Source organism: Ursus maritimus, unplaced genomic scaffold (assembly GCF_017311325.1).
Source record: "Ursus maritimus isolate PB19 unplaced genomic scaffold, ASM1731132v1 scaffold_5, whole genome shotgun sequence".
Lineage (NCBI taxonomy): Eukaryota > Metazoa > Chordata > Mammalia > Carnivora > Ursidae > Ursus > Ursus maritimus.
The window spans coordinates 9,500,472-9,522,196 of NW_024426663.1; the positions used below are offsets into that span (position 1 = coordinate 9,500,472).

General features: G+C 33.6%; 1 protein-coding gene across 3 annotated transcripts in view; it reads left to right on the forward strand.

The window, feature by feature from the left end:
• SLCO4C1 (solute carrier organic anion transporter family member 4C1) overlaps nucleotides 1-21,725 on the forward strand; it is a 63,451-nt gene that overhangs the window by 34,701 nt on the left and 7,025 nt on the right. For 2 of the 3 annotated variants that reach the window (XM_040622041.1, XM_008683852.2), the window contains 8 exons: nucleotides 3,184-3,280; nucleotides 5,530-5,651; nucleotides 6,944-7,062; nucleotides 9,076-9,220; nucleotides 9,622-9,817; nucleotides 15,011-15,164; nucleotides 18,707-18,897; nucleotides 20,143-20,207. In XM_040622041.1, coding sequence (XP_040477975.1) covers nucleotides 3,184-3,280; nucleotides 5,530-5,651; nucleotides 6,944-7,062; nucleotides 9,076-9,220; nucleotides 9,622-9,817; nucleotides 15,011-15,164; nucleotides 18,707-18,897; nucleotides 20,143-20,207 — 1,089 coding nt within the window. Of the gene's footprint in view, nucleotides 1-2,318; nucleotides 2,397-3,183; nucleotides 3,281-5,529; nucleotides 5,652-6,943; nucleotides 7,063-9,075; nucleotides 9,221-9,621; nucleotides 9,818-15,010; nucleotides 15,165-18,706; nucleotides 18,898-20,142; nucleotides 20,208-21,725 lie in introns of all 3 variants that reach the window. The other variant, XM_008683851.2, reaches the window with a different exon arrangement.

Consider the following 21,725-nt stretch of genomic DNA (forward strand, 5'->3'; position numbering starts at 1 on the left):
GATGCTTTTCACTCTCCCAGTTCAACAAATTTCCTTTCTGAAGTGCTCTTCTGATCAATACTTCTCATAAGACAGTTTTAATCTTTACGGTTTAGTAACACACAAAAATAGGAAACACGGTTGGTGGGGTGGAGGCCCATGGGACCATCCCAGATTCCATAAATTCGTAGCAGGACTGACTTAGCATATAATCATACTCATAGCTATGGTTTATTACAGCAAAAGGATACCAAGCAAAATCAGCCAGGGGAAAAGGTGCAGAAGGTAAAGTGCAGACAAAAACTGGGGGCAAGCTTCCAAGATTTAGCTCCTCCTAGTGGAGCCATACAGCCTGCAATTAATTCTGCCAGCAATGAGTTTGAAATATTTTCTATCACTTAAGTTCATTAGAGATTCAGTGTCCAAGGATTTTATTGGGAGTTGATCACGTCAGGACCCTCTGCCTTGCATATATCACAAGTAGTCAGCAAAACCACATTGTTCATACAGTGTTGGTACAGTGAGCTACCCTTATTAGTTATGGAATGGTGGCATTTCTCCGGACAGTTAAATAAACTCCACACGCCAGCCAGCCGGAGGGCCAACCTTGCCGACAGGTCTTTCTGAAGTCAACAGTCACAGGCCTGCTATGTTAACTCTTTCCTATACTGTAGGAATTCATGGCAATTTTTGAGGGTAAAGGAAAAAAAAAAAAAGGAACAAACTGGGAAACTCATTTTAATTTTGTCTCTTATTTTTCTGTTAAGGAAGATATAAACACTTATCTTCATTATAGTATGTTATATACATGTATTCTTTTCACTATCAGATAACCAGTATTTTTCACTAAATACTTAGGTTTTGTTGCATGAAGTCCTTCCTTTTTTATGCTTTTTATATCTTTGAATTTCGAAATCTTCCTTCCTTCTTTCTTTCTTTTAAAACAGTATCTATTAGTGATTCCTTACATTCTTCTATGAGACACATTTTATGCATAACAAAGCAAAAACGGGCAAAATGAAAGTGGTCAAAATCTGTTCCCTTTTAGAATGAATTTTATAAAAAGTGGTTAATGCAGCGTATCTGTCCGCACAAACTTTTCTAGGCCATTCACCCTTTCTTCCTTTATTTCTCTGATGCTTTCCTTGGGTTAACAATCTTTGCTCTTTTACTGAACTTTTTAATTCATTAATGTTATTTTGTGTTTAAATCTTTCATCTTAACCTTTGCTTCCTAATTACTCTATGTGCTTATTTCTTGCCTTTTTTTCTTTCTTTTGGATAATTTAATATTATTTCATTTCTTCCCTCTATTAACTTCCTGGATATATCCTATTTTACTGTTCATGTACTAATGACCTTATATGTAAACTTGATTTTATGAAATTCTAATGTTAATTGATACTTTTACCACATACCTGATCATAGCTATCCTAGAATTCTTTAGCTAAAAATGTTCTTTTTAACCCTTTTCCCTGATGAATATTTTCACTAGGAATAGATAACTGGTTGGCCATTGTTTTTTTTTTTTTTCAGTGCTTTAAAAATACACTTCCACTGTTTCATATGTTTGCTATTGAAGATTTTTCTCTTTGCATTTGATTTTTATCAGTTTTATTTGTATGATGTGTATAGGTGCAAAATTCCTTTTATTTAACCTGTTGTGGATTTATATGACTTCATAAATATGTTCTTTGATATATTTTATTGGCTTTAAGATATTTCCTATGATTATTTATTTAAATATAACTTCTATTATCTCCTCTCTTAGGACTCCAATTACATGTATGCTAAGCCTTTTAAAAATATATTCTTCATATCTTACTCTTTTCTATATTTTTTATCTTTTGTTTTTATGTTTTTGTGCTTCTCGCTAAGTTTTTCATGACTTAATTGATTTTTCCAGTTTGGTAATCCTCAGTTGAGTCCTGAGTAATCTGCTTTGTGTCTCTTTCATTTCAACTTTGATAAAGGTGTTTTATGCTACACTTTTTCTCCAAACCCCACTCTGTGTGTTTTTTAATAAATTCCCAATCTCTGATATATTTGGGATCCCCTCGATGTAACTTCACAGATTGAGTTTATTTGAAACAAAGGTATACTTACTCTGTGGGCAATTCTCCTTCTAACTCACCCTTACCTTTAGAGTATAGCTTCCTAGGTGCCAACATAAAATGTAGGGTGGGGGATGTTTATATGGTCTAACTCCCGAGTTAGGCGCCCTGAACTGCAACTCTGGTTTCCGTACTTCCTAGAGACTAGCAAGGATTGCTAACCCTCCCAGTGTCTTTTGTAGAATCAGCAAATATGCCCAGAAAAAAATCAGTTCCAATTTTTTAGATCTTTCTTTCAGAATCCCGGCTCAGTGGTCCTTCAGAAGATCACCTTGCATGACCTCTACTTTGGAAACTTGGTCAAGTACATAAGTTATTTTTACCATTGACATATGCTTAGCTTTGGGTATGATAGATTCTGTTCTTTTGTGTATGCGAATGAGAGTCTTAGTTAATAAAAAATTCAGAAGGTGGTAATATATGAAGATACTAATGTATGCATAATTTTTTGCAAAATTTAAATGTCACATATGGCAAAATTTTAAATATCTGAGCGAAATAAGGTCAGTTTAACTCTGCTGCAAGTAGAAATGGAAGATCACTACGTGCGGGAGTTTAAATTAACGGCTTACTTTTATGAAACAGGTTAATCACCAGATCCAGGTTTTAAAATCAGCTGCTGTAGTGCAAAATACAGATTGCTTTTAGAGTGTGTACAGAGTGGAAAAGGCTTCTCATTTCACAGTATTTTCTTCCATAAGAATTGTAAACAGAATCATCATCCGTAAAGGGTAATAGTAGATGTACTACCTCTGTTGCCATTTAACATTATCTAATTTTCCCTGAATTTATAGTTGTTGGGTTTATTGCAATTATTATTATAGTCTAACAACTTTTACTTTGAATTACATATATATATATATATTTAAAGCATATTTTATAGTTATATTTATTTTAAAAATATTTTTAAGCTCCTCGACTTAACAAGTGGTACCATTCAAATTGTATTTTTTTACTGAGAATAAGTGTAATTTTGTTGTAATTCTAATCATTTCAATTTTTCTACAATAAAATATTTTTTTCTTCACTACTGTAAGACATTCATAGCAAAATTGTATAGCTGACCATTTTCGATGTCTTTGTTCTTCTAGGAATTGGCTATTGTATGTCAATATTAGGCCCTGCTGTTGGCTATGTGTTGGGAGGACAGCTGCTAACCTTGTACATTGATGTGGGTATGGGACAAAGGCAAGGAGATATCTATTTTTCTTTTATTTAAATTTATTTTATTTTAATAATGTTAACATCATAGAACATTTTCTAAGTATTTCCTCAGATAGAATGAGGGATTTTTCAGGAAACAAAACTGAATACACACAGTTTTTATATAATGTTTTAGCTGTACTACTTCATGAATTAATGCTATACCACCCTCATTATAATGCATTTATTCATAAATAAGGTTGCTTAAGTCACCTGTGAAATTTTTCAAAATACATATCTAGGACTCCATGCATTGTTCAGAAAGAAGAACTTAATCAACATGGGCTGTACTTTTAGTAGATTTAGCTGGATGTAGATAGCCTGAAAAGCCTCAAGAGTCTATGATTCTCAGACTAAGTTCTGTAATAGTTCTGGTATGGTCATAGGAATCACAATTGTGTGGTTTTAACTGTGGCCATAGAGGATAATAATAGGTAATGTTTATTTACCCCATACTACTTTATAGATAACATGGGTTTTGTGTGTTACTTTATTTTACATAGCACTTAATTTAATCCTTTTAATAATCGTATTAGGTAGTTGTTACACAGAGGTTGGTAAGTGGCTAAGGCATGAATTCAGGTTGATCTTTTTTACTCCCAAATCCTCCTTTTTTTTAAATTAATAATAATATTTTTTATTATGTTAGTCACCATACAGTACATCCCCAGTTTTTGATGTAAAGTTCCATGATTCATTACTTGCGTATTACACCCAGTGCACCATGCAATACGTGCCCTTCTTAATACCCATCACCAGCCTATCCCATCCCCCCCCGAAGCCCTCAGTTTGTTTCCCAGAGTGCATAGTCTCATGGTTCATTCCCCCTTCTGTTTACCCCCCCTTTCTTCTTCCCTTTCTTCTCCTACTGATCTTCCTACTTCTTATGTTCCATAAATGAGTGAAACCATATGATAATTGTCTTTCTCTGCTTGACTTATTTCGTTGCTGCAACATGGATGGGACTGGAGGAGATAATGCTAACCAAATCCTCCTTTTAACCACTAAGTTACCTTCTCTTTTTCCTGAATATAGAGAAGTTAGTGACCTTTGGGGGAGGCCATATTTTCTCATTTTACCACTAGGAATTAAAACTGTGACTCTGAGTAATGAATAAGAAAATGTGGTTATGGATATGTGATTTGTTCCTTGAGCTGTTATTCCCAGGTTAATATTTTAGAGACTATATAAAAATATGCAGAGAAAATTCTTGAAGCAGAGAGCTGAGTTTTTAAGGAAGATTTTTAATTTCATTGGAGAATTACATGAGTTGTAGGAATGGTGTGTTTGGGGGAAAAACCTATTGATATAAAACTATGAGAATCACTATAAAACCCTGTTAATAAATTACTTTAAGAACTTTATAGTCAGAGAAAGACAAATACTATATGATTTCGTGTGTATGTAGAATCTAAAAAAACATACAAACAAAAAAACAAGCTCATAGATACAGAGAACAAATTCGTGGTTACCATAGGTGGGGGATGGGTGAAATGACTAAAAGGAGTCAAAAGATATAAACTTCTGGTTATAAAATAATTAAGTCATGGAAAGTAATATACAACATAGCAACTATAGTTAGTAATATTAGACTGCATATTTGAAAGTTGGTAAGGGAGTTAATCTTATAAGTTCTCAAAACAAGAAAAACTATTCTGTAACTATATGGTGACGGATATTAAATAGACTTAATGTGATCATTTTGTAATATATAGAAATATTGCATCATTATAGTGTATACCTGAAACCAATATAATATTGTATGTCAATTATAGCTCAATAAATAGATAAATAAATAAAATAAATGAATTTTACATTTAAATGAATGCCTTAATTGAAGCACAGTGTGTGGGCTTTTAACACAGATCAGTGATTTGCTGTAAGATGTACTCAGTATAATAGAGAAGAAAAACTTGGCCAAAGTTAGGTAAACAATGTTCAGAAATTCTATGTATGCTTTCAGGTATTCAGCATACCTATATTTACGATTAAATATTTTACACTTCTGTGTCGTATTACCATTTGAAATATTTTGTAAGCCATTATTTTTATAGCTCTCATTTATGCCTGCTCTCTGCTGTCTGACACAGCACAATGACTCCACTTAAAATGTTGGGTATTCTAATACTATTCCCCTACATATGTGCTTGAATTACAAACTATATACTTATCACAACTGCACTTCAATGAATAAGCTAGGGTTGACTTTTACATTTTGTTTTTCTGTCCTATAGCGTAGCTATCACTGAAGATGATCCACGATGGCTGGGGGCATGGTGGATTGGATTTCTTCTGTGTTGGCTCTTTGCTTGGTCTTTGATAATACCTTTTCTATGCTTTCCAAAACATTTACCAGGTAAACATATTTCCTTTAAAACCAAGCAGTTTTATTCCAATTCTAGGCCAAGGGTTGCTTATAATTTCTAAGAACCCTAGAAAATTCATTGTTTTATGGAAATTCAGTTGTCTGCCTATGCAAACTTTTGAATGTTTGTCTTTAGGAAATTTTGGGTAGCTATCTTAATACTCATGGTTTTCCTTTATTTCCTTTATTAATAAAAGCAATAAAACTGTATATATCCACTTTCTTACCATATATTTAATATATTATATATTAATAACTATATTAATATATATACTATATAATATAATACTATATAACATATTAGTAATATTATGTATATACTTAATAAAAAATTTGTTTCCTGTGTTATCTGGAATCTTGCTTTGTGTATATGCAAGATATGGGATCTTTCAAACATAGTTTGCATTCAGTTCCTCACTAACCAACAATCAATCTGCCTTAAATCATTGATGTTATTTGTTGATGAGAGTACAAGTACTTTTTTTTCAATTGTCACCAAACTAATACTGTAGTATACTCATTTTTCATCATATTTCAATATTAGTTTGCCTAAAAAAGAAAAGATTAATAGAAAAATATATCCATTCCTTTCTCTGTAAAATTTTGCTTCTATATAATCATGTAGTTCAAATACATTATCTGTCGAAGTATTTTTCTCTAGGCAGAAATTAGGTAAGTAGTTGTTTCTATAGTTACATGTAACACGATAGATGATTAACTTTTCAGAATGGGCAAAAGAAAAGTTGACAGAATAGAAGTAGGTGGACTCATTGATTTCTTTCTACCCTGGGCCATCCAACTTATAATTCCATATATTGACTGTTTTCTCAGATTTATTCACAGTGCCATTATTAAAAATCAAAGGAATTACCATGGTAATACATGGTAAATATTTCATCTGCAAAGCATGTTAGAATTAAAGAGAGTAAAAGAAAAGAGCCTCAAACATACTTCATTTAATATATAATGGATGAAAAAGAGATCCATTTTTAAAGGAAGAAAAGAATTTAAGAGATATTTGTAAAGGAAAATATGTCATTGGAAAAAAGTTGTCTCATCTTAATTTCTAGACTGATTGGAACTCCTTAGCTAATAGGAATAATACTAGCTCTCAGGACAGACAAATTATATACATAGATACTTGTGCAGTTTTGTTGACAAAGAGAGAAAATGGCTTATGTTACAAATTTATATATTTATAGAAGTGTGTGTCAGTTAAAAAGTAAGCATTTTAAAAAATGAAGAATGAAGTGAGAGACCAAGTACCTTTACTATTTTTTTAGGTACAGCAAAAATTCATAGTGAAAGAATTTGCCAGACTCATCAGGAAAAGAATAGTTCCTTAAAACAAACAGAGGAGAATTTTGGAACAAGCTTGAAAGATTTTCCAGCTGCTCTAAAGGTAAAATAACATTACACACACACACACACACACACACACACACACACACCCTTCTCCACATATAAATAGGTAGATGTATGTATTACATATACATATGAATAAATATGTACATATATACACACAGATATTTTCCTGATGCATTTTTGTTTGCCTATTTACTATAGTTCTAGCTCTTATAAACAAATAACTTCAGATTTAATTTTATTATGCTTTGAGTAAGTGAGAACGATTCCAGGTTAGAATGGTTGAAAGAACATGAGTTATCTTATTGGCAATATCAATATTTGGTGGTTCCCCATTAGCACTATAGCCAATCATTATTCCTCGCCATTTCCCTCATGTAATGGATCAGTCAGTTGTCACTGAATTGTAAATATAAATTTGAGAATGTCAAACCAATATTTTTCTCTTGTGAAAGAAGTGGCAGTTAGTAAGTTACTAGGTTTGAGTGTGAGGTTAAAGAAACAAGTGTTATGGTCTGTTCTGTTGTACTTCTTAGAAAAACAATCTTTCCATTTAGCATCATAAAAGTTTTATACATACAGGAGTTTATAATTTTACCTTTTCAAGATCTGAAATTATTTACTTTTCAATTATTTTCATTTCCCCCTTTAAATGAAAGCCTAAAATGTTCTTACTCCATTTATCCCACCTTTCAACTCTCTGTTCTCTCCCATGCAGGCAAATTCTTGTGTTTTGCTGAGATCGTTCATGATTTTTAATTCCAACTACTGTTTTCTTTAATACTAATTTTATTTATTTTATAAATTCTTATGTATATTGCCATCCCTGCTGCTTTTTTTATTCTTACGGTTTTGTGCTTCCAGGTCTTGGTTCTGATTCAGGTCCCTCTCGGTATGGTATTTTATTGCTAGTTTTCGTCAGGCAGGATACCATCTAAGCATCCTTGAATACGAAACGATATTTCTGACTGGGTGGACACTTTCGGATCATATTCTTTTAGTCCTGGAAGTCTGTGGGTGTTATCTTGCTCTTTTCTACTTACGTGTGTTGTAGTTGAGAAGTTCCATGTTAGTGTGATTCTTTTTTAATCTCCATTTTCAAATTTATACATTTTTCCATTTATCTTTAATTTCAGGCAGTCTGTTAGGTTACGCCTCCATATATGTGTTTTTTCATTAATCTTTGCCAGGAATCCATTATCTTTTTTAATCTGAAGATTTAAATATTTTCTGCTATTATTATTTAAAAAAAATAGTGAATGTTTTCGTTCAGGTACTTTTTCTCCTTTTGTCACTATTGTTATTCTTATATTAGAACATCTGGATCTGACTTCTAACTCTCTTACCTTGCCCCTTTGTCACTCCTGGGTGTGGGTGTGTGCATGTGTGTATTTTGTTTGATAGAAATTTTTTTTGCATTTAATATTCCAGAACTATAATTTGGTTTCACTTTATGGTTAGATAAATTGGCTTTATTAATCTCTATACTCTCCCCTGATAGATGAAAAAGATTCTGAGAAGTCCAGCAATCCACATTTAAAATTACTCTATAACTCCCTAAGGTTCTTAACTATTGAGTCCTTTACTCGTGGAACAATACAAATTTGGTAACTCAGAGACCATTCTTGTCTGTGCTTGTAGTCTGAGTTCTTCATTTACTAGACACGGAAATTCAAAACACAGTAGAATAAATCGGACAAGGGGTAGATTTAATGTATGGTGATTTATAGTAGACTGGGGAAGGGAACCTTTCCACGCTGGCTTTTACCTCCTTTACCCAGTCCTTGCATATGATAAGGCACAGTCACCCCCCTGACGAATCACCTGTCAGTTCTCTAGGTGCTGCATGTATACATGTTCTCAATGTAGTATATATAAAGCTATTAATATTCCATATTTATGCTTTTATACTGGAGAAAATGCTGAAATTTTATAGATAATTATACTGTGTTGATTAAAAATTTTGCCATTTCATCGTGCTGCTATTCTGATGTTACATTTTGTGGTATAATCATAGCTATTCATTTGATGAACTGTATTTTTTCTTTAGAATTTGATGCGGAATGCTGTCTTTATGTGTTTAGTGTTGTCAGCTTCTTCAGAAGCCTTAATTACTACTGGGTTTGCTACATTTTTACCTAAATTTATAGAAAATCAGTTTGGATTGTCTTCCAGCTTTTCAGCCACCCTTGCAGGTAAACCATTTTCCCCTTTGTTCAAGTTTGATCTAATAATTTTACTTTACCACATTAAATGTGTATTAGTGTATCATTTTGGATAGCCCACTTCTTAAAATTTAAACTATACTGATTTTGATACAAGTTTCTGATTTTTTGACATTAGACAGTCTGTTGTATAGATGAGAAACACAGAGGCTGTGTAGCAAAAGAGAATATTTGCTGATCTTAATATTCAACACATTAATTTTATGAATTTCTTGACATAACCAATATTTTATTCATATGTTTCTTAATCATGTTATAGTATTCATCTGTTAAAACAGTACTGTGCTTGGTTTTGATGCTTTCCAATCGTCGTATGAGTAACCGAGTACACTTGTATGTTTTCTCACTCTCTGTGTCTTCTTTCTCATCAGGGGCTGTTTTAATTCCTGGAGCCGCTCTTGGTCAGATTTTAGGTGGTGTTGTTGTTTCAAAACTCAAAATGACATGTAAAAACACAATGAAGTTTTCTTTGCTCACATCGTTATTTGCGTTTGCGCTGAGTTTCGTATTTATTTATGCCAACTGTGAAAATGAGCCATTTGCCGGTGTGTCTGAATTGTATAATGGGTAAATATATTTCAGTGCTTTTTGATACTAATATCAGAGTAATGAACTATGTGCATATTTCCAAGTATATGCTTTCTTGAGTCAAATAATGAAAGATTGGCTTTTTTAATTGCAAAACTTTTTCCTATAAAAAAATATATACGTTTGTTTTGGTTTTTTTTTTCGTTTAAATAATTGACATCTTATTAAATGTTGGGTATTTTTTTCAGAGAGCAATTAAGGAGCACCTATTCTATTCTTGGTACTATGTTCAGAGATGAATATAACAGAGTCGTTGCCCTGAAGGGATTCACCTCCTAGGGAGAATTTCACATTTTATGTTGCTATTGATTTAAGTATTTAAAGATGAAGGTGACTCCCTATGGTGAAATTCATGTAATTGGTGGGTTGAAAATGGTCTAGGAGAGAAATTAAAATGAAGCTAGTCCTAGGTTATACTAATGATTGTTGTTTCTACTTCATTTTTAATTTATTTTTGTTTCTACTTTAGGAGTTCATGTTTATTGTTGAGAAATAAATGACTTCTTGTTGTTCTGACCTGTAAACATGTTTTTACCTATAACTGGTGTGATCATTTTATCTTTCTTTACCTTGTTTGGTTTTGAAATCCTAAACTGTGAGTTAGGGGATCAGGCAGGAGGGCGTTGCACAGTGATCCTTTATAGCCTGCATTGCTGCTTGAATTGTTTCACTTCATGTGTCTGAGGCTGATGAGGGAGCTGGAACTCCACCCAAGTCAAGGACTCCACAGTTTTTGTAGAATATGGCATTCAGATAACTTAAATAGAATGTACTTTGGATGAGTTTGCCATTAACAATTAGGATTTGTAGTTGCTGTTCATTTCTGTCATTCCTTTACATTAATGAGATGCTGAGCATTCTGAAGCAATGTTAAATTCAATCCCATTACATTTATTCAAGATTTGTTGACTACATCCTCTGGCTGACCTTTATGACAAAATTGCTACTCTAAAGGAGTTTACAATGTAGCCGGAGAGATTGGGAAATAAAATGGTAAATGAACAATGCATTAGGTAGTAAGAGACATACAAAAGGCTCTGAAATTCAAAAGGAGAGCTTTTCAGTTTCCTTTAATAAGATTCAGGAAGGGTATGGGCTTACATATCCTTTAAGGATAAAAACAGCTTTGAGAAGAGAGAAAGGCAAAGAAAATATGTTAGCCATAAATGCTAGAAAGTAAAGGCTAGGCTCAGGAACCGTTCTGAATGGGACTTAGGTCATGTGCCTATAAATAAAAAAGTATCTGGAAATGTTGAAAGGTGGGTAGAGGTAAGCTCTGCAGACCTGACTTTCACATCTACAAACTTTACCCAAACATATCCCGAGAAACCGTTTGTTTTTGTATGTTCCTTCTGGAAGAACAGAAGTTTCTGGAAATTTTAACACTAGTTAATCACCTTGAAAAATGAATGATGTAAATGTAAATCTATTTGCTATTTTTTAACCTTAAACACGAGTTACTACCAGATAAGTTGTCCTTAGCCTATGGATAGGAAGGAAGACAAGTGAGAAGGTGTCAGTTTTAGGGGTATGTGTGTGGTTAGATATAAATATAGTTAAAAATAGAGAGGAGGTGAGACATTGTCAGATTGTTTTTTCTCTGTGGCCCCAAATTCTCAATTTTAGCTCTGCGTGCTGCCTATTAAAATGTATGTATCATGGGCAGCCAGTAGAGCCTCATCCAAGAAACACTTGTGTAAGAAAAAGTAGTTTATGGAAAGAATAGACTAAGAGGCTTAGTGGAAGAAAGAAGTAGTTATGAAAACGTAGAGTTTCTAGCAGAGTGATGTGAAGTCTTTGCCCTTGTCATGTAATCACAGGTGGCTAAAAACAGCTTTTTCAACTATGAATTAATGAGTTAGGCTTATTAATAAGTTCATTTAAAACCTTGTTAAACAGGGGCGCCTGGGTGGCTCAGTCGTTAAGCGTCTGCCTTCGGCTCAGGGCATGATCCCAGCATTCTGGGATCGAGCCCCACATAGGGCTCCTCTGCTGGGAGCCTGCTTCTTCCTCTCCCACTCCCCCTGCTTGTGTTCCCACTCTCGCTGGCTGTCTCCCTCTCTCTGTCAAACAAATAAATAAAATCTTTTAAAAAAACAAAACAAAACAAAAAAACCCTTGTTAAACAGTATATATAAAAAAACTTAAGATCAACAGTAGTGATTATTTCAGGGGATATTATTAGTATTTATAATATTTTACATGAATTCATTCTTAAATGTTTAATATGGGCACAGCAATTGAAAGGAGACTGTCATTTCTAGAATCTGTTAGTTATTAAAACTTCCCATGGTTCTTTTATTGCCTTGACAATCTATAGGCAGTTTGGGTCTGTTTTGGTAATCAGTGTTGGTGGTGATGATTCGTGTTTTACTTTATACTTAGAACTTCATAAAATATGAAACATTGTAGCAAGTACACACAGTATTTTTTCTCTATCTGGTCTCTAGCTAGAATTTCTTTGCTTATCTGAAATAGCACCTTAAAGAAGCATACATTTTAGGATGATGTAATAGGTTTAGGAAAATCGTTACTTATGGTAGAGGCATAATGACAGAATAGTTTGGATTCAAATAAGAAATTAGCATTTAAATTCTATTTGTGATAAATGTGTCACTCATATATATGATGTGTGCATTTATACACATGTATATATTTTTTAAATATTCAAAAATTTTAAAATTTAAAATACTTTATATATTTTTAAAATGCTACGTATATATTAAGACCACTTAATCAACTTTGCAAGGATTGGCTATTTTCCTAATAATAGTTTCCCCTTTACCTCATGCAGTAAATATTTATTAAATATATAGGTTTAGGTGGCTTATATAGGCTTGAAAATAAGGAATATAGGCTATATTTCTCTGTTTCTACTGAAGTTTGCATCATACTGTCTTATATTTTCATGTTCTTATAGTCACTTATTGATAGCGTGAGAATTATACATTGGAAAACTTAAATTTAAAAATGTTTGTGTAGGGGCTGTTTCTAGAAATGAAGGGGTAGTATTTTTCTAGTGACTGTACTTCTCTATCTGTATTGTAAACTAGTGTGGGTAGACCATAATGCTTTCTTTTGTGAGTAAAATTGTGCTTGATAAAGAAATCTAGCAGCAGCCTATGGAATCGATTAGGAGAAGAGGCTCCAGGCAGAGTGACAAATTAGTTAGAATTTACTCTTTGAACACCTTTCCTTCAAACTTCCACTGATTTGCTTCCAATTTGTTCTCTTTTAGTCTGTTCCTTTCATGAGCTCCTTATTTTCCACCTACCCCTTAAATATCATCGCTTTCTAACATAGCAGTTATTATCTTCTAATCTTTAGATAAATCACTCAATTACTGATCTTGACCTCCAGAGCAAGGAAGTTAGCTTCATGGTTACTATGAAGAGGGCTTTTATTATCCTTTTCACTCTGTCCACCCCCTGCCTGCCTTTCCCCCTTCCTCCCTCCCTTCCTTTTTCTATCTCTTTGTCTCTCTTTATTTAAGATTTATTTCCACCACTTAAGTACAGTCTAGCACATAATTGGAGCTCACCATGTATTCATGAAATAAGTGGACTTCTGAGACCTTGGTACTCTTCTCACTCTAGCTCCTCTTATGGCTGATCTTACCGTTAACATGGTTTCAGCCACTCCTATATGCAAACGATATTAAGCTATCCAGGCCAGATTTCTTCACCAAATTTTAAGACTCTTAACCTCAATGTGTATAAAACTGTATCCATCATGTCTTCCCCAAAACTAGTTCTTCTCTACCAAAACACCAAGTTAGACAGGAGTCACTCTTGACTGTTTAATCCTATTCCCATCTTTTAACACCAAATCGTGCATCCAATATTTTGGATGATTCTGTATCCAAGATGTTTTTCAAATCTGTCTCCTTTAATCAAATGTTCTATTTTGGTTCCCCTACATATTGTCTATTGTCATAGCTTACTGTCTGGGATATTGTAAATTTGTCTCCCTTCTTTAAATTCATACCCTGTATCACTACTGGTGTTATTTCTTTAACATGTGCTTTTGACAGTATCACTTCCCAGTGTAAAACTACTTTGATTACTTCATAAAAATAGGTTAAAGCCCCCAGTAATCTGGTCCCTGACCCCTGTAACTACATTTCCGATCATTCACCGCCTCAGACATCATTCATATTTGTCCATATAGGATGGGATTTTCTCACCTTTATGCCTTTGTACCAGCTTCTCTGAAGTACCCTGCACATGCCCCATTTATCCAGCTCTTACTCATCCTTGAAGACTTGCTCAGACAGTAGCTCCTAAAGACCCTCACCCAGACTTTGCCTTGACCTTCGTCAGTGCTTCTAAAGTACACTTTGTAGATACTATAACCACTCAACCATATTCGTGTATAATTATCTCTGTCCATCTTTGCTCCTAGACTGTGAAATCTTTGAGGACCTCACACAGCTTTACCAGCTAGCTGATACCTAGCATAGGGCCCAGCATTTGCTCGATGTTTATGGGTTGAATGAACGAATAAATAGGAACTGGAGAAGTGTCTTTGCTTAGGGTAACCCTTTGTTCTTATCAAAGATACTGCATCCTATTCAAAAGCAGCATGGAACAGAACTGAGCCTGGGAACCAGGAATATTTGGCAAAGACAGAAAAGTAACTTAATCTCTCTGGGCCCTAGTTTTCCCACCGATAAAATGAGTATGTTGAATACCATTATTTTATTTGTCCTTCTAGGTTTAAAATTTTGCCCCCACCCCAGGGAAATTTGGTAATGCGTGCAGACGTTTTGGTTGTCATAACTGAGGGATGCACCGGCATCTAGTGCATAGAGACCAGGGATGCTGCTAAGTGTCCCACCATTCACAAAATCAGCACTCCCCTCCCGGCCACCCCTTGAAAGAATAATCTAGTACCAAACGAGAAGCCTTGTTTTATTTGCTTACTTTGCCTATTTTTCTTATCACTGACATACATTATATGATTATTGTTTATACTGCCTCTCTCTCTCCCATAAGAAATTAAAATCTGTGTGAAAAGGCAGACATTTTACTTGTTTTATTCGTTTGATAATTAAGTATGTGTTGAGCGAGTATATAATTGACTGAATGGCAAGATATAGCAATGCTTCTGAACTGTGCATTAAAAGTTATAACCTAGATAATTTGCCCTTATTTCATTTCTTGTTGACAGGACAGGAAAACTGGGAAACTTGACCGCTCCTTGTAATACCGATTGTAACTGCTTGCGATCATATTATTATCCTGTCTGTGGAGGAGATGGAATCCAGTATTTTTCTCCCTGCTTTGCAGGTTGTAAAAATTATGTTTCAGAAAGACATTCAAAGGTAACTCATGTCTTCTACTTCAGTGAGTCAGTGTGTCTGTATATGTATGGATGGCCATCTTTATCCCTCCAGCGGAGTCCTATACTGCTTGTTCTTCCCGTGCCGGCCTACCTCCTCCATTCAGAAGCCAGACATAAAGTATCAGTCAAGTTAGATGACTCAGCTCTAGAGATGTGCTGTACAACACTGTACCTATTATCAACAACAATATACGCTTCGGATTTTTTAAGAGGGTAGAGCTCATGCAAAGTGTTCTTTAGTTATATAAATTTTAAGGCCCTGAGCACTCCAGCTGAAAAAGACCCTTCTTCCTTTATATCTCAGATGCATTAAATGTGGAAAAAGCAATTTTGCCATTATTTACATCCATCTTTGTCACATTACTTCTGTTACAGTAGTGAAATATTATTTTTTATATTTTATTTTTTCTCAGCCATACTTTATGCCCCTAGAAGTCTGAGACCTTCTATTCTTACTAAATATCATGTATATAATAGAAGCATAATAAATATTTGTTGCTTTTATTTGATACACCATGGATTCATGTTAAAACACCCAAATCCTTAATTCGCAAATACAAATTTAATTCTCGATTGGGATGCATATTAGTTTACCGAGATATGATTTTTTTGACAGTTAAATTTTTAAAGAGAATCTGAGAGAATTTTATTGGATTTCATCTTAGCTAAATTTAAGAGTTTGGGGGGAAAATAACCTTCAGATTTTTCATAGTACATACGTTATGCATTAATAAGATAATGTGATAACTTTAAGAAGACCTGAGGGAAATATATACTATGATAAAAGAGATCACGATGAATAAGATATATAAGAATTACATGAAAGAACAGCACAATCTTGAATATTTGAAATGTAGAATAATGAAGTGGCATTCCTTTTCCCATATAAAGAGAAGTTTAAGATTGCAAGAAAAGATTTCTCTGTAAATAAGTAGAAATAGATAACTGAAAGGATCCATAAAATTACTTCAGATTTCTTCTAAAACCAACATGGGTGTGTTTGTGTGTGTGGTTATACCCATTTGCATGTTCGTAAATACGTACATAAATCTATGTATGATACACATGCATATCTTTAATGACTTTATGTGCAATAAATACAGTGGAAGTTTGAACATACTAGGATTTGATCTTCCTGCGGGAGGTGTGAGAATATGAGAAACAATGTACATTATTTCATATGACCTAGCTTATAGATTTTTTAAATGATCTAAGAACATTGAAAAATATGGCAGAGGAAATGTCTGTGGTGAATCATAGTAGACCTAATGGACTTGGATGCTGTATGTGCAGTTTTAATCCTTGGAGTACAACTAATTAGATCATTACTGTTAGGTGCCTGTGAAAAATAAAAGACATCAGAAAGATTTTTGAGGGTCTGAGGGTTATCATGCCTTCAAACCAGTAGGCGTCTGGTATTGCTTTAGTTTCAAAAGAAACTGAGAAAATTAGGTGTTTGTGTCAGGTACAAGGAATCAAATTCCACAAATGATCATGATGTGCATTAGAGAATCAGAACTACCTGCAAGGTAGCTAACTGTTCCTCTGAGAGGCAGGTATGTGGGTATTCTTTTCTTCTGTATAAAATATGATTAATAAGTGTTATTGAGCAACTCTAATTAGAAAAAGATTATGAGGAGATATTTGTAGGGTTTTCCTCACATAAGTAAAAATGTTAGACACAAATACTATCCTGCTTATGGACCGCCCCCCCGCCAAAAAAAGAAAAAAAAATCTAATAGCCAGAGCACATTTTAAATGATATTGGTTATTTTGATATGACTGATTTGATATTTATATTTTTCTTCAAATACGGTAATTGCCATCTTAACCAGAAAATTGTCTTCTAGGGATTGTTTAGGAAGAACAAATTGTTTGACTTCCATATTTTCTATTTGTTTTGGCTTTTTCTTGTCCATTTAGTCCATGTAACAACTCATTTTTTCACAGGATTTTTTTTTTCTTAATGGAATATTTCAAATAGGCAAAATGCATTGATAATAATATAGTAAATACCTATGTACATTTGTTCACAGAAATATTAGTCTTATCTTTCACACTAATGACCCAAACAACAAAACAGATATTGACTGGAAGCTAGGTATAGTTATAGTATAAGCAAAATTGTATACGTTTTTATATAAGAGAGGTGTAAAATTACATTGAGATAGAAAATACTTTTCTCTTAAAATTTTAAAAGGCTGCATTTCTTCATTATTTAATACATCCAGTTGCTGAGTATATAATACTCCATTTTGGGAGTGTCATCTGCATATTTGGATGTCCTGATTCAGTACCAGTGGCCTTAGACTAGCTTTAGTGCTGAAAAAAGGTTTCTGGCCTTCGGAATAATAAAGAAACCATTTCCCTGTGACTTCTTTGGATTTACTCAGACTTTATTGAGGCCTTAAACTTGTAAAAAGATTTATAGCAAGGATAGAATTGAGTTGTAGAAAACCTTTAGAAAATAATTATGCCTTACGAATTTCTTAAATTCTCAATTCTTTTCCTATAAAAGTGATACTTGTGATCTTTTAACATGTCCAACACTTTATATTATTAATTTATATGTATGTATATATTAAATAGTGAATATCTTATTTTATATTTATATGTAAAATAAGCTTCAGGATAATGAAGTAATAACTTCTAGGTTTTTATTGTCATAAATACGTCATCTTAGAAGATACATAGTTTGCTTTTAGTAAAGCAATTACAAAAAGTTCAGAAAGTTATAGTAGTTTAGTTGAAAGTAGCATTTTTCCCCCTAGAAACTTGTGATATATTAGTTGATTTTACTGTGACACTTGTTATAATTACAGTGTTTGTCCTTTCAAACTAATGTAGAGAGTGAGATTTTCACCCTACATGCTTCTTTGCCTTCTATAATAGAAAACTATTTGAACAATTACGATCCATTAAAAGTAGTCTAGAATGTGAGATCTGGTAATTGTTATATTCTTGTCAATTTATTTTATAAGTCATGAGTCAATAATAGGTTACAGTTTGAAACAGTGAACACAAAACTCAAATACACCATAAATATGGCCCCTTATTTTCACTTAATTTCTAAAGAGTTCATTACTCTTTCTCAGCATTTTTTTTGTGTGTATAGGTTAAGGCTATGTAAAATGTTTGCCATGTCTAGAGATCACCTAACTTTAAATGATAAAATATGTTTCCAGGAGGGGCACCTGTGTGGCCCAGTTGGTTAAGTGGCTGACTCTGGATTTCAGCCCAGGTCATGATTCCGGGGGTCTGGGATGGAGCCCTATGTTGGGCTCTGTGCTCATCAGGAAGTCTGTTTGAGGATTCTCTCCCTCTCTCCCTCTCCTTCTGTCCCTCCTCCCATTTGCGCTCTCTGTCTCTCTCTCAGATAGATAGATAGATAGATAGATAGATAGATAGATAGATAAAATAAATAAATAAATAAATAAATAAATAAATAAATAAATAAATCTATCTTTAAAAATATGTTTTCAAGATAAGTCCTTTCAATATTTTCTTGTCTAATATTTCTAGGTATATTACAACTGTTCCTGTATTGCAAGGAATATAGAAATGACACCTACTGTGGCAGATTTTGATTTTGAAGCTAAAGCTGGAAAATGTGAAAACCGATGTTCAAAGTTGCCCATTTTCCTTGGCTTTTTGTTTGCTACAATTGTGTTTACATTTATGTCTGGTACTCCTATAACTGTGTCCATCCTAAGGTATATATTATATTGTGAAATTTGCCATCCCTAAGACATGTTGGTTGAAAAGAAAATGGACTCAAAGGTTCATTTGGGGTTTCTATTGACCATTGGTTCCAATACTAATTCGGTTGTTGTAAGATTGTTAGTTCCATGGCATGGAAAACCCCAGATAAATGAGGTTTAAATAGGATCATGTATGTGAAAATGTCTTAATATTGCTTACCTGGAGTATACTTGACTTTAGTTGCTCTGCCTCTTTCATGAGGCTTCAGCCGACGCTGTTTGGACTGTGTGTGAATAGGATGTCAGGATCGGAAGGACAGTTCCCCCTTCAGTAGCAGTGCTGTGATATTCAGCCTTCCTGTACACAGTGCTCTGCTGGATGAGAAGCTAGCTGCTACCTGGCTCTTACAGTATTCTGACCTTTCAAGTTGTTCTTTCTCCTTCTACATCACTTGATAAAAATGTTATCTGTCTGCCCTTTCATAAATTCATCAGCCTTTCTTTGTCTTTCCTAACAAACTCGAGCTTGTTTACTCTTCATTTTTTGTTCCCTGATACTACTACCTTTTCACATGCTTTTTTTGTCAATCGGAAACTTTAGAGATTCTGTCTAAAAGTATTAAATAGTCTGTTAACATTATCCTACGTGGACATTGGAGTTATTTAGAGAACTGAGAAAATGCTTTTTTAAAACTTCATTTTTGAAAAATTATCTGTCTTACCTTTCAACTACACGTTGATCTCTTGTACCTCCTATCTAACTCTTGTGTGCCAGCGTCAGGGATCATTCATCTTTGATAATCGTTACTTAAAATCAGATTGAACCTCAGCAACTGTTTTACATTGACTCAGATTTGTACCTTATCCCGTAGGTATGATTTCTATCTCAAAGTTAGTAAGTTAGAGTAAGGATTATTTGCTTGTGACTTAAGTGATAGTTCAACATAAGTCTTATTAATAAATGTCCTTTCTTTTTTACATTTGTTACAACTCGTACATATTCAATACATTTGTTAAACTTTATTTGAATCTTTTTGGTGTTACTTATATTTGTAGTGTTTTAGTTCACATATCGTTTTTCTTCTTTTATAATTCCAGAAAGGTAGAACTGTAAATGAGCTGTTACTAATAGTTTATTTCATGCATGTAACATTTACTTTAATCTAGAAATGCTAAGCTGGTATAAAAAATAAATGTGCTCAAAGAACAAATACACTATACAACCACTTTGGTTTAATATGTATTTGATGTCTCCAGGTGTGTTGATCACAGGCAGCGGTCCCTAGCATTGGGAATACAGTTTATGCTGCTTCGATTATTAGGTATGCCATTTTTCTTAATTCATTGGTGACTGTTGGTTATTTTTTTTCATCAGTGTTATTGGTTCACTCACAGTATGTACCATGAAAATAATTAATTTAAATGCCATGGAAAACTACATAATTGTCATTGAAGAAGGCTGTTTTCTAATATTCAAGATGTAGTATTATTTATATATCACATAAGAAAATAATGACTTTACTTTCCACCTACCTGATTGGTTAACTGTTGTTTTCAATTCTGTTACAAATGCAACTTTAAAGAGTATATCATATTTATTTAAAATACAACATAAGATCATGAACACATATAATAGAGCATAATAAAATATGTAAATTTTTTTCTATTCATGTAAAGCCTATTTTCAGCATAAATTATGCTGAAATCTTATTTATAACTATGGTAATTCCTTTTCTCCCAGCATTTATCTCCATTTGGGGCATAATTACATTGCATTAGCAATGAAAAATAATGAGTTAAAATATTTAAATGAAAATTTGGCATAGATATTGTGGCTAGTTGACAATTGAGGGAAGATTTTATGGAAAATCTTGTAAGGTTCCAGATGTAGGAAGAAATAGGACAGAAATACTGTGTTACACATAAAATTATATGTGCATATGCTTATATCCACAATATTATACAGGTAATATTGAGATCATTTATAAAAACAAAAACCAAAAGTAGGAACATTAGAGATCACCTGGACCAACTTTCCCATTTTCAGATGAATAAATTAAGACTTTGAAAGATTTAGGGATTTGCCCATAGTTACATAATTCGTGGTGAAAATGAGCCTAGGAAAATGATATCCTTACTCTCAGTGCAGAGTCTCCTTTGACTCTGTCGTGCTGCAGGTCATGAAAGAACAGGCTGGATGGAATTGAAATCTTTGTCTAAGAAATGTATTTGATTTGTAACAGTTGGAAACTCTTTACATACGTGAAAGTTTAGTACCTTGTGACTTCATGCTAGGTAGGGGGTGTGTTTGAGATAGTATTCCCAGGCATGTTGGTATGAATGTGCGTGTGTGTGCGTGTGTGTGTGTGTGTGTGTGTGTGTGTGTGCATACACACGTGAGTTCTCGTGCATGCACATACACATAACTCATATCGATAATTTTGATTTTTAAAAAGTAGAATAGCTAGGGCCCCTGGGTAGTGCAGTTGGTTAAGCATCTGACTCTGGATTTCGGCTTAGGTCATGCTCTCAGGGTCATGAGATCAAGCCCTGTGTTGGGCTCTGAGCTCAGCTAGGAGTCTGCTAAAGTTTCTCTCTCCCTCTCCCGCTCCCTGCGCTCACTCTCTTTCTCTTTCCTTCTAAAATAAATAAATAAATCTTTAAAAAAAAGTGGAATAGCTAATTTCAAAGGCACATTCATTAAATTAGAAAAGCAGTTGATTAAATATTTACTTAGCTAAGTGTTAGCCCAATACATGCCAGATTTTTAGATTAAAATAACTTTGAATTGATCAGAAGTATATAGTAATTGTATAATTATCTTAGAATGTTTTATCTGT